This window comes from Musa acuminata, chromosome BXJ1-8, assembly GCF_036884655.1.
Source record: "Musa acuminata AAA Group cultivar baxijiao chromosome BXJ1-8, Cavendish_Baxijiao_AAA, whole genome shotgun sequence".
NCBI lineage: Eukaryota > Viridiplantae > Streptophyta > Magnoliopsida > Zingiberales > Musaceae > Musa > Musa acuminata.
Genome location: NC_088334.1, coordinates 19,056,833 through 19,074,827, shown reverse-complemented (window position 1 = coordinate 19,074,827; position 17,995 = coordinate 19,056,833). Strand labels below are relative to the sequence as shown.

The 17,995-nt window shown below is 34.2% G+C and overlaps 1 protein-coding gene across 4 annotated transcripts; it reads right to left on the bottom strand.

Moving 5' to 3' along the window:
* Positions 1-477: 477 nt before the first annotated feature.
* LOC103974110 (interactor of constitutive active ROPs 3) lies at positions 478-4,749 on the bottom strand. 4 transcript variants are annotated; one of them, XM_009388864.3, is made up of 4 exons: positions 4,624-4,749; positions 4,043-4,100; positions 3,123-3,294; positions 478-2,189 (listed from the first exon to the last, which is right to left on the bottom strand). In XM_009388864.3, the coding sequence occupies exons 2-4, from the start codon at positions 4,060-4,062 to the stop codon at positions 570-572; spliced, it is 1,812 nt and encodes a 603-aa protein (XP_009387139.2). In that variant the 5' UTR covers positions 4,063-4,100; positions 4,624-4,749; the 3' UTR covers positions 478-569. The 4 variants fall into 4 exon arrangements, with proteins under 4 accessions (XP_009387139.2, XP_018677257.2, XP_018677256.2 ...); XM_018821712.2 differs by having other exon boundaries at positions 478-2,186; XM_018821711.2 differs by lacking the exon at positions 4,624-4,749 and adding an exon at positions 4,346-4,612.
* Between the last annotated feature and the right edge of the window lie 13,246 nt (positions 4,750-17,995).

Below are 17,995 nucleotides of genomic sequence, written 5' to 3'. Positions count from 1 at the left end.
TATTAAACACTTCAAAATTTTCATAATTACATATTTATTTAAATTTTTTTCTTCAACCGCATATTAAAAATGCAAATGTGTTCTCAAACGTGGGAGAGGAAGACTGAGATAGAGAATGTGCCACTCTTAGAATATTTTTCTTGAAAGCTTTTGTTTGTTAAGGTTATGAAAGGAAAGAGAGATGTGAGAGGCTTTAATTGGTAAAAAATAAAAAAAAGAAGAGGAAGAAAGATAAAAACGACTGCTGTTCTCAGGCACTTGTTCTTCTCCTTTTTGAAATTTTGCTCTTTGTTCTAGTATCACTTCCAAGCTTGTTGAACAAAATCTCGTGTTTATGTGTGTGGTCCACAAAAGAAGCATGTTCTCCTAAATCCTGATTCAGAAAACTAGCAAAGTAGAACGATGAGATCAATAGCTGGAAAGCTCCTGTGTTCCTATCACTAGAAAGAATGAATTCGCAGTTCAAGAAATCTCAGCTCCGGAAACACAAATGTTTATTTATTGTTTCAATATTAAACAGAAGCCAAGGCATTCGATTAACATTACAAACTGCAGATGCAAATTGACTATTACTTCTGCTCCTTGTTCCACATCCCTCTGATTCTTCTAAGGACATAGTTTTTCTTCTTCCTCGAGGATTCCTCACCAATGTCATCGGAGAGGCGTAAGCTCATCAACTTCCCTTCAGCAGATTTGCGCTCGGAATCCACAGCTCCGAAAAATTTCCCATTGTTGTCAGCCGTAAGCATCATAATGGCAGTTTCAGCTGCCTTCCTCCACTGTTCCGCTTGCACCTTGAGCTTCCTCAGTTCAGCTTCCATTTCAGACTTCACCGCTTGAACTGCCTCCAGCTCTTCAGCCACCCATGTAGCCCTTCGGTTGTTCTTCTCAGCTTTGTCGGAAATGGATCCTAGCTTCATCAGTGCCTCCTCCTCCGCAGCCTTAGCTGACTTCATCTCGGCTATTGCTTCTTCACAAGCTTTATGGTTCTCTGTTTCAGTCCTCCTCAGCTCGGATTTTAGTTGCTCATTCTCTTCAGATAGTCTCTGTAGATCTATCACCAAATTTGTTAGTTTAGACTTTAAATCCTTAGCATCAGCAATTGATTTTGTTAGCTTTAAACCAAGTTCGGATTCAATTTGATTTTCTCGTGCTTCCTCGCTGTCTGCAAGCAGCTTCTTGTTCATATCTGAGATTCTCTGTAGCTCCTCTTCCTTGTCAAACAGATTGGACTTGAGCACAGTAACCTCTGATTCAGTATCAATTAGTCGCAATTCTAGTTCAGATTCTCTTAGTCTGGAGTCAGTACTCATTTTCTCCATCATTTCACGAGTGCACTGGATCTTCACTGTTCTCTCGATCTGCTCTTGCTGATTCTTGATCCAAGCTTCTTCTAGTGCTGACATCAACTGTTCCACTTCAGAGTCTAAAGAACCGAAGCAGATCTTTTTTGGATTGCCAAAACCAGCTAAGGCTTGGAGATGAGCAGTGAACCGCTCTTCCTGCAGTCTCTTCACAGTTTCTTCAAGTGACTTGACTCGTGATCTGGATTCTTTTAGTTCGGTAGCTACGATACTGAAAGATTCCATGAGTTTTGACCCATCAGTAAGGAGAGCTTCAATTGTACTCTGTGCAACTTCCAGTTGTTTCCTTGTCTCAGCAAGCGTGGATTTTGCTTCAGCTTCAGCTTTTTCACTACTTATGAGCTGAAGTTTTAGGTTTTCAATGGAGAATGACACCTCCGCGAGATCTCTTTTTGAAGACTGCATCTCTATGTGTTCAACTTCAGACTTCTTTGTAAGTGCAGCCTCGGATCGAAGGACCATCTCGAGCTGAAGCCTCAGCCTTCGTATCTCGTTCATGGCGGATGCCAGTGCTGCAGTATCAATGGAGTGCTGGTTCTGGATGGCTTCCAGCTCAGACTGCCATGCTCGATCACGTTCCTGAGAAATCTTTCTTAATTCTTGAATCCGTGACTCTTCTGCTGCTGATAGCTCCATCATCTGGCTTTTGGAATCTTCGAGCTTTAGAGCCACGACTAAAAGCTGTTTCTTGGCCTCCTCTGATTCCTGCTGGGCTCGTCTCTTCCATGACTCGGTACAATTCAGCTGATCCCTTGTCTTCTTCAGATTGTCCTGGAGCTGAGCGATCTGACATTCCAACTCGGTGACCCTGCTTGAGCCTCTCTTCTGGATCAGAAGTGAAGTAGGCTATCAATTGGTAATATCCACCTATTCTAGTATGGAATTGAAGTCGAAAGATCACTTAAAAGAGGAAAGCATAGTTGCATTGAACTGGTTACTGAACATCCTTACGCACTTAATAGTACCATCTAAGAATCACATAAACTGCTGAATTTACTTGAGATGCAGAAGGCTTAGCTTATGAACAAAGGCATGGCATAAACACAGAGTCTGTCAAAGATCAGTATGAGCACACTTGGGCTGAAATTGTTAGATTTTCTAATCTCAGATCATATGAAATAAAACTTGAGAAGAGAGTAGAGATGGAAGGAGAAACTAAAAGGCAGAAACTTTATTCGTTGGACAAAACAGCGACTAGGTATATATGACAGCAAAACCTCAAAGGAAATTATTCTGATCCTACTGTGGATAAACTCAACTCTATCTTCTAATTAAATTTAAATTACATGTCCTAACAGGAATGAGAGGAAGCATGCAAGTATATTGCTAATATTCTAAACTTGAGGATTGTTCAGTCAACCAGATGCCCCACCCACTTCCAGTTTCTTCATCTGTAATCCAATATCGATGCGCATGGATTTCTTTGTATGATATTTCAACCAAGAAAACTACATTCGAGATCTTTTTTCCTTTTCCTATATTCTCAGTCTTTTCCGAGAGAAACTATCTGTGCCTTTTCACTTGTCAGACTTGAGCATAAAACAACCGCAGCATTACTTATCTTTCCTTTTTTTTTTTTTTTTAATTTCTTGAATTATTTTAAGCTAAGCTTGCCAAAATAGCATGGTTTTAACTAACTTTTAAGGCGGCCTACGATGTAATGTCTCTTCTTCTAAGAGAGCAGCTCTCGGTGATCACGATTGTAGACGTAGCATGGTGTCTTTTGTATCTCTACAATGTAATGGCTAGATTGAGTACCTCAGTCTCCATGGTTTTAGCTGTGCGGCATTCGATCTTGGGACTTCTATCAGCGAGAAGTTTGGATGAATTTGTAGAAGAAGTATTCAATTCCGATCCAGTCACCTTTGTGGGACATTTCGATTTAAGCGTCAGCATAGAATTCTTGCCTGGAACTTCTGATGATCCATTCCTGCTTGAAGTGAAAAAGTTCACAGACAAAAGAGGATATCAACGAACATAGATTGCTATGATTTAAGTTCCAAATCAAATAGAAAAAAATGACTGAACCACTCTATTCCTCGACTCATCTGACAGATCTCTAGCTGACCTTGAAGAGTTGCCATCACAAAAAGGAACTAGGTAAAATTTTCAGAGAACGTTTCTCACTCTGCATCCGAGAGATGTATTACTAGATAAACCAGTTGTTGGTTCAATTACCATAGACAGCTTGGTAATGATATATCATACAATGCTTGTCTTATTTTAGGACAAACCAATCCCTCAGCATGGCAACTTTGTTTGCAGGCCTTCCGGCTCAAATAAATGAACAGGAAAAAGAAGTTAAAACCAAAATCCAATAGCACCAGATGCAATGAAACGAAGCACAGGGAAGAAGCCTTCACTGACAGAGAGGGCCTACAGCCTACAGCTCGGAAGAAAGAAGACAAACATGAAGGAAGTCACAGAAAAATCAAACAAGATTAGAGGAAGCCATGAAATGGTAAACGAACAAGTGTCTAAAGTGGATTTTCCTAACACATGGGCCGTCACGGGAGCTGAAATGTTACCACGACAAGAATCCGAGTAGAATCAGAATCACATGGTTAGGATGTCAACTGCAGTGTGCCTTTTGGTTCCTCTTCGTTCTGATACAAGTTTCTTGGATCCCCAGAAGACATAATTAATTGAATAAATCGCACACCAAGTCAGTGTTATACCTTGTTTTGGGTATCTGCATGTTGGTAACTCTCGGTTGTATGTTCTGACAGGCCTACCCTGCAAAGTCAGAAGAACACAGAGACATCATTGTGAGAGAATCATGTGCATGTGACAGTGTTAGTCTTCTTCTTCTTCACTACAATTTTTTTTGCTAACCCCAAACGGGAGGGTTTAGAACAACAACGGAGAGGAACGACAGCCGCGGAAGTCCCTTTACACTTAATCAGGTACTCATTCTCGACGAGCACCAAACGTAGAAATTGAGGCAAGGATTCGAGCAGAACTGCTGCTTTTCCCTTTACCTCTGCTCCATTTTTCTCAGTGCAGATAGCAGCTGCTTGAAACACCGAGTCAAAAGGTGATCACTTGCAGAAGGAATCCAGTCTACACACTACTCGTCGAACGCCTTTAAAGATCTCTGACCCGAAACAACAACATTAAGAATGATAGGGAAGAAGAATAAAGCACTCCTATTTACATTTTTTGTGTATACGATGTCGAAAGCTCCCCGAGTGGAACTCAAAGCGGAGGAGAAAGGGTAGTGGGAAGGGGAAGTGGACTGAAAGAGTAAGAGACTCACCGGGTTTTGATCGGTCAACTCGCCTCCTCCTTGCGGTTCCCAGGCAGGGCCTCTGCTAATGCTGTGTCTTTGTTCTCGCAGCAGCTCTTTGCGTTCCTGTCAAGCCAAGAGACGAACAATGAGAACGGGCTTAAAATATGAAACGTCGAATGTAGTAGAACGTGCACATCCTATCGGACGGTCGGGAGCGATGTATAGTATTATTATTCTGTTGCATATTTTCTATCAAAAGGGCAACCGGAGTTAATGGAGTGACGAGGATGCCGTCGAGATGTGATCGAGTGGCATCTATTCTTTCATATCGTTTGTCTCTTCTTCACGTTATACTTGATACGAAGTAAAAGAGGAAGACGATAGATATACTTTTGTTTCGGATTGTCGGAGTGATGATTCGACGGACCACGCAAACGTTGAAGATAGGGTAAATAGATTGATTCATCACAATCATAATAATATTAAGCAGTGATCGTCATTCATGTGCTTTGTATGTATGTTAATGGGATGGATGTCTTATCCTCCGATCGATCGTGTGTAGTTTTGGAACCGGTAGGTTCGTATTAGGTCACTTGGGGGGGGGGGGGGATAAGAAGTTTGAGCAGCTATGAGATCTGTGACCAAGTGGAGCATCATGCAATTGGCAGGGCCTTGTGACGCTGTTTTGTTTTATTTGGTCTCGGGGACACAACATGACAGTCTTATGACCCATTGCCTCACGTGAACCCAAACGCACAGGAATCCGAGAAATATTGGTTGGTTGATATTATTATTACTAGCGTTTATGTTTATAATGATTGGTTGATATTATTTTTATATAATTTTTTAATTGTTTTTAATATTTTTAGATTTTATTATATAAAATTTATATTATGTAATATATTTTTTAAAAAAATTAAAATTAAACATATGATCCGAATAGTTAACTCTCCGATTCGACCAATAGCATCCGAACACTTGACCGGATCGTTTTACAAGTTGATTTTAATAATTATGATTGAAATTAAGGTTTATCGTATCTTTCTAGTACGGGAACTATCTTAATAATCTTTTGAATCGATACATATCGATTAGTACTAATATAATACGTATATCGATATTTTAATGAGAAAAAAAAAGAAATTAAAAAAGGAAGAAGAGAAAGTGACAGAGAAGGAAGAAAAAGAAAAAAAAGAAGATATTTGGGAAGCAAACGATAGCATTGAGTTCGATAGGACTCCGTAATTTTTTTGTTATTTTAGAGTTTGTAAAGATGAATGTGTAAGAATTTAAAAGCGTAGAAAGTAGCCGCTAAGTCGGAAAGCACGGCTTGTTTGGGCTTCATTAAACTCTTTCATGTGAGGAGGCAAAAGCATCAATGCTCAATGATGTGTGTTAACGAAGAAAGCAACAGTCTATGCCTTTTAAGCCTCGGCAAGTCAAAATTTTGAGAGGTGGCTTTGTCCAATGAGAATCAGGAAAGGGAGTCATTAAAGCAAAAGCCAACTCCACTTAGTCCCAAGATTTTGGATTGCTTTGTCCACTTTGATAAAGTCGATTGGGACCGGTGGCAATTCTTGGTGTTGCTTTTAGTTATCGAGTTGAAATCCTTCACTCTACACTACTTGTGAAAAGACTTGCATATAAAGAGAAGAAGAAAAAAACTCAATAATTATTTTTTGAATCTTAAATCCAAGTTTCTCTCGGGTGAAAGGCAAGATGAGAAAAATTATCGTTTGGTTTATATGATAGTGTGTATAATTAATATAATAATAATTTTTTTCTACTGACACATATAAGGAACATCAAACTATATAAGTTCTTAATAAAGTGATGTAAAAAAAAAACGTTCAATAATAATAGTTTGTTCTCAAACTAATTAGAGGTTATCGATTGTTACTTTAAAAATAAATTTGATAAAAGAAATATGAAAACAAAAAGGGATGGAGAATCTTCACTTAGCTCAATGAGTATATCAAAAATATTAAAGGGGCATGCGTTGCAAAACCTTAAAAAATAAAGACAAAGTGAATTTTTTAATCTGAAGGATTATTCAAAAAGAAAGACTTATTAAGGCTAGTAAGTATATTTTTTGAATTTCTATACTATACTATAGTTAGTTAGTAAGTTAGTTGATAACGACCAATCTAAATCCGAAAACACTTCTTTATGAAGGAACAAAAAAATAATAATTTAGAGGGCTTACCTTTGACAAAGTAGTGGAAGCTCTAAAGTTTGAAGTAAGGTTTAAATTTTTTTCACTAATTTATTTTTGAAGTGGAAGCTGCACTCCTAAATTTGAATTTGAAGGAAGTTTACTTCAAAGTGGAAGCTCCAAATTTTTGAATTCTCACTTCAAAATATGTTTCTATATGAATATAGTTGGATCTTCTGCTTTAGTAGAGATTAATGTTCTACTGATCATGACGGCAAGATCGTAACATGTGATCATGACGGCAAGATCGTAACATGAATTCTAAGAAATAAATGGGTGGAAATGAAAAAGAAAAAAGAAAAACCTATTTCATTTTAAAGGTGGCATAGATAGTAATTGTATAAGATTTTGATGTTTGGCTGATGGCCTATATTCAGCCCATGTGGGCTTTATCAGCCCACAGTCCATACCCCCTCTTAACCTAACCCTAATTAAGATTAGGGGGGTGTGGTGGCTGCGTTTTAGAGGCAGATTAAAGCTATAAAAAGGCAGCAACGAGGCAGATCTTTGGAGCCACGAGATTCTAAAGAGAAAAGGAGAACAAGGCAGAAAATGAAGAGAAAGAAAGGGAAGAAGACAAGAACAACGCAGAGAGACTGTTCACAATCATCTAACAGTGTTCTCATCTCAGGTTAGATCAAATCTACAATAGACTATTGCTGTGATTACTTAAGGAGGTTTTAAATATTGTGGGCAGTGACGTGATCCTTGTATCTCAGTTATTCTCTTGTGGTTGTTGCTAGGGTTTTGGGCAAGAGATTGAGATTTTATATTCATTATTCTGATAGTGGATTATCTCTAGTTTGCCCCGTGGTTTTTACCCTTCACATTGAAAGGTTTTCCACGTATATCTTGGTGTTCTGTTTGATTGTGTTTCCATTTTATTCCGCTGCGTATTATGGTCTTCTAGTATTTGTTCCTATACAAAGGTTATTCCTGTTTATATCCCCATCATTTGAAACATCCAAAAGATCAATAAATAACTTATTATTTCTTAATGTAGCCTTATTTATCCAAGAAGCTTTATTATGATATTGAAGAGATAAATTGGGAAAAATCTAAAAACCTATCTCATAGAGTTTCTTTATATTTTATCATAGCCAATTCAATTTGTTCGGATGAGTTCCTACGTTTTAAATTTTGTTTTTTATATAGTGTTGAAAAAAATATATTATAACCATAGTGTATTTCAAATGATCAACAATGCAATGCGTTTAGCTTTCAATTTTTTTGGTAGTAACATCATCAACTAAACAATAAGATTAATACCTATGACAATGTTATGAGATTTTTTGTATGTACTCTAACACACAAAAAAGAAAAAACTTGCATGCCATTGTATTTAATTTTTAAGTACATAAATACAAGTAGTTGACGGCACCAAAGAGATGAACAGTTACATACATTGCTTTCGCCATCAACGAGCCAATCTCTTCCGTATTAGTAAAATGTCTAAACCATTATTGCATGGCTTACAAAAATGAGAACAATTGGCATTTTATTCCTTTGTATAAATTATTTGGATGGTAATGCAAGAAATTTTAAGAATATAATCCAATAACATAAACTTACTTTTATTATTTTTAATCTCAAAACAATAATGTCAATAATAATTTGATCGTGATAATGGCTATCGATGGCGATAATATTAATAAAGATAATGCTAATTTTGATGGTGATGATCATAATGGTAGTGGATGATGCGGATTACAACAAAAAATAAATATAAAATTTAAAAATAATTTCTATTAGATTTTTAACAAAAAATAAGTTTCAATTATTTTTCCTATGAAAATATAAATTTATTTTTTGTCTATGTAAAGTGCAAAGTTCAAATGATTTTTTTCATTACATGCAATGCCAACAAATTAGTATGTAAACTTTTAAATTGATATGAATATAATTTACATTGAAGAGTTGTATCAAATCCTTCAATTGGAGGATTTTTTTATGTTCAGGATGCATAGCTGTAGAGGATTTCAAGTCATAAAAAGTCAGTTAAAATATTTGAAGAGTGATTTTTTGGATTGCATCACCAAGTTTAAAAACCCATTGAAGTAATATGACACTTGTTAGATTTTAAAATTAATATGAATATAATTTAGACCCCAAAGTTCGATAAAACTTCTCATTTAGATATTTCATATAAGGAAATGTGATAATCAGCATGATAATGTTCGACAATAGACAAAACATCACACTGAGGTTCTAAAAGGGATTTTAAGCCACAATAACTCAGTTATAGCCTTTTTTTTATTCAAATATAAAAAATACTATGGTTATGTTAAAAAATCACAAGATGTCAGTTATAGTCTTTTTATTCAAATATAAAAAAATACTATGATTATGTTAAAAAATACCATAAATAGGTAATAAAACACTTCTTTTTTTTTCATTACATCATTTATCAACAAATAAATATCTAGATTTGTAAATTGATATAGACATAATTTGCATTGAGAAGTTTGATAAAATTTCTTATTTAGGCATTCTATGTAACGAAATATGGAAAACAACATGATAATCATCAAAAATAGATAGGATGTAAGCAATCAAACAATCAATCATAAGCAACACATGCATTGTCAGACGAGATTTCAAATCATAAGAGGGAATTTTAAGTCACGAGAAATCAGTTATAGTGTTTTCATTCAGATATAAAAAATACTGTGATTATGTTAAAAAATATTATAAATAGGTAACAAGACACTTTTTTTTCATTCTATAATTTGTCAACAAATAAATATCAAGATTTGTAAATTGATATAGACATAATTTTAATTAAGAAGTTTGATAAAACTTCTTATTTAGAGATTCTATATAAAAAAAATGTGATAAATAACATGATAATAATCACCGATAGACGATATATAAATAATCAAATAATCAATCATAAGTTATTTTTGTTGAATCTCGTATTTTGATGATGAAACTACTTGATATATGTTTATGATTTAATCTGCGTTTTGAGTGACGTAGGATGCCTCGATCAGGATGAGACAATTAAAGCAGGAAAATCATGTTGTGCCGGAGGAACATGTCAGAAGATTGGACGTCGGGCCGGCGGATCGGTCGACGTATCGACAGAAGGCTTCGGGCCGTGGACTCGGGCATCGGGCCAAGAAGAGCGGGTATTGTGCCAAGGATATCGGAGTTGCGGAGCCAACTGGCCGATTGGGCAATAGGTCGCAGGAAAGGACGATGCGCCGAAGAATCGGACGAAGCGTCGAGGGACCAATGACATGCCGGACAACTTGGTTAATTGCTTAGGATTAATTGTCTCGATCGAAGTTTTGTTTACATGTGCAGGATTAACTACGATGAAAGTAAGACATGCAGTAGGAGTTGCGCCGGAGTCATGACAATGATCACGTTGGGAGTTCAAGAGCTCGACGGAAGTTCAGACAGTCGTCGGAGGTTCTGCGGGAACAAATCCGAGAAGTCCAGAAGCTTGCCAAAGGAGCTCGTCGGAACTTGCCAAGTGGATCGTCGCAAGTCCAGGAGTTTTCCGGAAGTCCGTAGGAGGATCACCGAGGGTTCGTCGGATGATCGACGGAAGTTCACCGGAAACTCGCCGGAAGAAGCGATTGACGCACCGAAGCAAACTGCAGAATATGTCTTAGGAAATAATCGTAGTTAGCACATTGATTAAGTTAGAAATGGGAGGTAATCCCATTAGCTTAATCTTGGGGCAATTGGGCCCCTGAAAGAATCAAATTGGGCCGAATGGATTAACCCATTCGGACCCTGATTGCTGTGGGAGGTGCAACCGCCCAAGCTAGGAGGTAGCACCGCCCAGGCTATGTCTCCCAGCGAGACTGGGCGGTGCAACCGCCCCAGCCAAGAGGTGGCACCGCCCCGGGCTTAGTCTCCGAGCGAGACTGGGCGGTGCAACCTCTTCTGTCAAGAGGTAGCACCGCCAGAGCTCAAGTTTCAAGCTCTGCCAGGCGGTGCAACCACCTGAGCTCGGTCTTCGAGCTCTGGCAGAGAGGTGCAACCGCCCCTGACAGAGGTGGCATCGCCCAGAGGCTCAGTCTTCGAGCTCTGCCAGGCGGTGCAACCGCCCCAGTTAGGAGGTGCAACCGCCTGATCCCGGAATTCCGGGAATTGACAGATTTGAGCTCCAAATTTGAACTGGGTTGGGGCCTATAAATACCCCACCCATTCAGCACTGAAAGCACAGAACACACACTCGAAATCTTGCTATCTTTCTGTGGTTCTTAGAGCTCAAAACTGCTAGTTCTCCTCTTTCTGTTCTTCAAAGTTTGAGTTGTAAAGAGAGGAGAGAAAACTTCTGTAAGGGTTGTCTCCTAAGCCCGTCAAAAGGAGTGAATCTGTAAGAGGGTGGTTGGCCTTCGCCTATTGAAGGAAGGCCTCTAGTTGACGTCGGTGACCTCATCGGTGGAGGAAGCCAAAAGTGGAGTAAGTCAAGATTGACCGAACCACTCTAAATCTCGGTTTGCATTTCCTTTGAGCATTTTACCTTCACTGCAAACTTCTCAATAGCTTACTGCCCTCTGCGATTTTACGAACGAGTTTCAAGGTTCAGACATAAATCTGCGTTTAGACGTAAATATGCGTTTAGACGTAAATCTGCTTTTTCGTATGATTATCATATTACAGATTGCGTTTACGTTTTGAGCTTTACCATAACTGCACACTGCCTTTATACTCCTGCTTAAACTGCGTCTTATCTAATCAAGTGATTTAAGAATCAGCATTTAGACGTAAATCAGTTTCTTCGTACGAACGCCGGATTTCAGTTTGCGCCGATATTCTGGTTTTCATCATAGCTGCAAACTGCCTGTATAGTTTGACTTTAATCTTGCTTAGTATCAACTTTCATACAAAAGTTGTTTTTATCGTTCGAACGCAGCTTTCGATTTTAATCGCAGAAAGTTTTTCGCTGCACTAATTCACCCCCCCCCCCCTCTTAGTGCTCTTGATCCTAACAATTTTAAGTCATAAGAAATCATTTATAGTATCTATGAATGTTGTTATAGTGCTTTTGTTCAGATATGTAAAACACCATGTGTATGTTCAAAACACTATAAATGAGTAATAATGCACTTCTTGTGATTTTCTTCATTGCATACAATGTTAATGAATATTTATTCATTATTTTCATTGAGGAGTTTTAAAGGAGAATAAGTTTAATCACTCCACAATTGTACTCTCGTGAGAGATATATTGAGATGAAAATTTCGATAAATCCCACATTTATGGATGAGATTTTATCTTAAAATAATATTTACTTAATATTTTTCTTAATTACTTGGTTTTTTTTCTCTCAATAACAATATTATTGTGGTAGTTCTTTGAGAAGAAATAATCATTCTTTGTATATTTTTATGCTATAATATTATCTTTGTTAGATTATGTGGTCTTATTTAATTATGTAAGATATATTATAGATATGATTGGAATCTGATTATGGTTATTGGCCAATAGAAAAGAAGTTCATGTTATAGTAGGATTCTTTATGAGATGCCCTTGATAGAAGAAACTCTACTAATAACTTATTTTAGACCCTTTGTTCTCATCTATAAAGAGACGGGACCTTTAAGGGACTTATAAAGAGACATGACCTCTAAGGGCTAAAGAGACGCATCTGAATACAATTGAGATGTCAAGGTTTTTCTCTCAATCTCCCTAATTCATCAATCTAAGTGGCCCTGTAAAAGGATAGAAAAAGAGGAGAATGATCTAGTTTTCCTTGCAAATTGATATCTCAAATCCGACGATGATGCACCTATAGATCATATGAGGTTTATTCTTATGAACAACAATAAAAGGTATACATCGTAATATTATTAGATCTAATTTTATTTGATTTCAATCCTAACATAAAAGTTTTTCTGCATTAGAGATAGCATAATTACATATTTTATGCTAACAATTGGTATCAGAGCTAGGTTCTTGAGATCAAATATATTAGATCTATTATTTTTATTTACGATACATAAATGATCTATACTCTCTAATGATCGCGAAGTAGCAATGATCGCCGTCGACCTTGCTGTGTACAACTAGCGAATATGCTACGTTGGGCAACGTGCGTGCTACAACACAACAGGAAACGACTGCACGCGAGCAGCACCACGCCGATATAGCGGTCACACGTGGGCAGCATCACACCCATGCGGTGGCCACGTGAGGGCAAACAATCGCCCAAGCGACAGCCACACGCGGGCATAGGCTACACCTAGGTGGCGGCCACACGCTGGCAGGAGTCGTGCATTAGCGACGGTGACGTGCGGGTAGGAGTCGTGCACTGGCGGCGGCCACACGCTGCAGGAACCACAGCGGTGGTAGCGACAGCGGCTGCGCGCGAGTAGTGGGAGCCACACACGCGCAGGCGATAGCGGTGCAGGGAAGGGATTGCCTTTTGACATATTTACAATTTTTCCTTGAGGCTAGGGTTTTTATCAAATTATAGTTTTGCCCTTTATAAATTTCGTAATTCTAATTTATGTCCTATCAACATATTTATAATTTTACCCCTATGAAATTGAGAATTATAATTTATATTCTCAACTATAAAATTAATAAATATGATTTATTATAATTATGATTGAATTTGATTATGATTATATTTTTGATTATTTGATTGGATTTAATTTTTTGATTAAAAAACTATAAATTACAGTTTACTTTTATAGTTTTCTCATATGACTTATTGATTATATTTTAATATATGGTAAATAAAATTTAATTATTGTTCTTGGATATTTATTTGGTTATTCACATGTATATATTTGAAATTATGAAATAATATTTATTTTTCAATTAAAGGCACGATTTATATATTATCATGATTATCATATGAATTTTTTCTTTTGTTGATTAATGTTCAATAATAATTATAGTTGTTATTCTATTATTAAACTGCTTCAGCATGAATCAAGATAAATAAATTTATGAATATTATTTATAATTTATCTTCCTAAATTTTATTTGATCAGTAGCTACCAAAGTAGCTTGGGATGATAGGCTTATGAGATATGAATTAAAATAAAGTTCTTATCATTCATGAGATATTTTAGACTGTATTTTATCTTTTTGAATTAGTTCTACAGCTACCAAAGTGACCTGAACCAATAATCTATAAAATATATTATGAAATTGATCCAAAATAATATTAAATAAAATAATATTAATGATGACATATATAATTAGGAGATTTAGATAATCCAAAAGGAGAATCTATTTCAAATAGTTATGTGATTGGATATGATGATACTATTTTTGGATATCCTTATAGTTTAGGGTTGGTTGTATACCCAAAGGTAACAATACTATTCCATAAGGATGGTATCAGTCCTCCATAAATGATCTTGAGTGAACACTAGATATGTCAATATTTCACCCAAAGATGAAATGTAGATGATATCAATAGCTCATTATATTTTGAAAATTCAAAGCATTAATGTTATATTATTATTACAATGGTACTTTCTTCATTGTATTTTTGTAAATATCTCTATATCTTTTGAAATAAATGGCTTGAGTATATACAAGTTGTATTGAGTGAGTAAGACCTTAATCATATTAATTAAACAAAATACAAACTTAATTACTAAAAGTTCTATGGAATAAATAATTAAGGTGACTGATCAGGAAAGGTACGAAAGATTCAATTTTATGATACTTATACTTTAGTACAATTTACAACTAGCATATGAGAATATCTAAGGATCAATTTAAATTTTTTGATAAGTTATTAGTTGACACCTTAAAATGATAATATTTGAGAAATTCAAGATTATATCCTCAATATAAATGATAAAGTTGTAAGCTCAAGACTCATAATATTTTGAGTACTATTTAGGGAGTCGATAATACTAAAATAAGAATGAAGCGTAAGTCACCTGAGTTTATAATTACTATATACACTCATAAAAGAATATCTTCATAATAAAGTATTTCTTCTATACCAAAGAAAGTTATGTGAAGAAAAAAAAAAGATTTAAATGAAAAGGTATAAATATAACCTTTATATGGTTCAAATCTATAATAGATATTATTGATAGATTAATTTGATGCTTCAATATATGTTACCAATAATAGATATTCATTAAAAAAAAATGAATGGGGATAAAACTAAAAGAGAATGAGATATTCATCATTATACAAAATCATCTTAAAGTGAAAGCGATATTAGTTTATATTTATCACCACATCTAAAGATGATTCATTTGATAGATCTTGAGGATCCATGTCATGTTCTTATAATTCTGAGAATTTGGATACTTTATCTAAAATTGTTAGAATATTATTTCCCTTTTGATGGTTGTAAACTTACTATAATTTAATAAAAATTAATATTTAAATTCTATATAATAATCTATACATAATTAATATGAATCTTAAATTTATAATTGTCTTATAAGTAAATATTAAAATAAAATATAGTTTTATAAACTCCTTGATATTATGCTTATATCTGTGGGTCACTCTATGTTTTCATCTTATTAAAGAGAGACATTTTATCACCGTATAGATAACCTATTAAGATATGATTATATATATCTCTAATTCATGTAAAGTCTATGACTGTTCACACTCTTGAAGTGTACATAAATAAAATCGATAGACAATTAGATAGAAAAGTCAAGATCATCGGGGTGATGAATTTTATGGTATTTATGATGAACCTAACTATAATTCTAATTCTTTTGCTAAATTCTTAAAAAAAATAAGGTATATGATTTCCTAGATATATTACAGCAAAATATGATTGATGAAAAATATAATCATACCTTTATAGATATGGTCAGGAGCATGATAGGCAATTATTCGTTTGTACCAAAATCAATGTGAGAAAAAACTCCAAGGATAACTATGTATTTCTTGAATGATGTTCCTAGTAAGTAAATTATATGACTTCTTTTAAGTTATGAAATAATAGGAAACCTAACTTAAGATATTTACATATTTGAGATTGTTCTATAGAGATAAGGATCTTCAACTCATATAAAATAAAATTAGATTTAATAACTATTTCTGAATATTTTATTATCTATTCAAAAAAAGTTTAAAGGGGTACATATCTTATTGCTTCAATCATACGAAGGCAATTAAATCTGGTAACATAAGATTCCTATAAAATAGCAAATCAGTAGGAGTGAAAATCTTGAAATTTAATTTTGATATAGAGGAGATATAAGTTGATACTCCTTTATTATTTGAGAGATTGTTGTTGCTCAAATCATTAAATGATTTGATAAAAGTAAACAATAAAATAACATTACTAAACTCCCACATTATATTGATATCAATGTTAATGGTCTTATAGAATAATCATAATTGACAACCTTGAGAATATCTCAAAGGAAAGGAATCTTGCCATTTATGGTTATTATGTTACATATCTACAATAATTATATTATGATATAAGAATCAGAATGGATCTCTTATTATTTTCATAGGTCATGAAAAGTAATAATTTTAAAAAATAATATGATGTAATAAAAGAAGAGTTAAAATCAATAACTAGAATAGTGTCAGATAAATTTATCGAATTATCCAATAATTATAAAATAGTCTATTGTATAAATATGACTCAAAAAATAATGTCGAATGATATAATGGTCAGACTTGTAGTTAAAAGTTTTACTCATAAAGAATGTATCGACCATAACGAGATATTTAGTTTTTAATGAACTTGTTAATAATCATCGTGACATTAATGACTCATTATGAGTTTGAGTTATATCATAACGATATAAAAATAATTTTTTTAAAGATCTAGCTTTATTTGGGTTACTCTAAATGATTTACAAAAAAAATGAAAGAAATATAAAATTTGGTATACAAATTCAGGGGTCCATTTATGACCTTAAACAAGCTTCAAGATAATGATATATAAAGGTTCTTGATATCATTATTTTTAGATTTAAGGAAAAAACTATTGATCAGTATTTATATTAGTGATAGCAAGTTTATTATATTGATCTTATATATAGATAATATTTTGCCTTACCTAGTGATCTTGGTTTATTATACTAAATCAAGAAATTTGTCACTAAGAGTTTTAAGATAATTGATATGAATGAGACATCTTATATTATTAACATTGAGTAATTCAAGGATAGATCTCAATGGTTGTGAAGACTATCTTACAAAGGATATATCAATCGAGTCTTGAAAAGATTTAATATACAACTTTATTTAGTAAATCATAAAAATAAAATTTTAGTTAATAGTAAATGCTTTAAAATGACTTAAAAAGAATCAGATAAAGAAAATATTCTTTGTATATGCGTAGTTGGAAGTCTGTGCTTTAGCTTGTGGTGAAACATATATCAATTTTACAATTAAAAAGTTGGGTATATATTGGAGTTACCCAGAAGTAAAAACACTAAAGGACTACAAAGAAAGTAATAAAATATCCGACAGGGACAGAGGATTATATGCTCATAAATATGAAATTATATCAATTTGAAATGATGTTATTTTTTAGATGCTGATTGTATAAATTACCTGAATAATAGGAAGTCCACCTTATAGTTAATACCTATATCAATTAGAGGGATAATTTATTATTATTAATAATAAAAGTTGATTTTGTGGCATGCTTTGAGGCATCAAAATTTTACTGCAAAATTTTATCTCAAGACTTGGTGTAGTTAGATTCAATTACCAAGTCGTTGAAGATATTTTGTGATATTGTAGTAGTTTTCTTCTCTAAGAATGACAAGTATTATTGTATCTCTATGCATTATGGTATAAAGTACTTGATGGTTAGAGAAAAAAAGTCCAGAAATATCCAACGTCAATTAATTACTTGAGTTCCTCTATAATGATTGCTGGCCCATTCATTTAGGATTTATAGCCTAAAGTATTTTGAAAGAACATGTTCTTATGATTGGGTTTGTGAGCAACCCATAAAGAATATGATAATGTATATTTGAGTGAATACTATAATTGGTATTCTTGCTTACATACTTAAAGTTATTTATTTCTACTATCTTGTTCACAATTATGTATGTACATATTATGGTTGAATGTAATGACATGATTGTCTTAATAAGATAAATTATAAGGGTCATTTTGGACTATATTAGGAAAGTCTAACAATGTTGTACTACATAGAAGGAAGTGTAATACTGATGACATACAACCACTATGACTCATATTGTTAGTCAGACTTAATATAGTATTATTATATTTATTGGACTT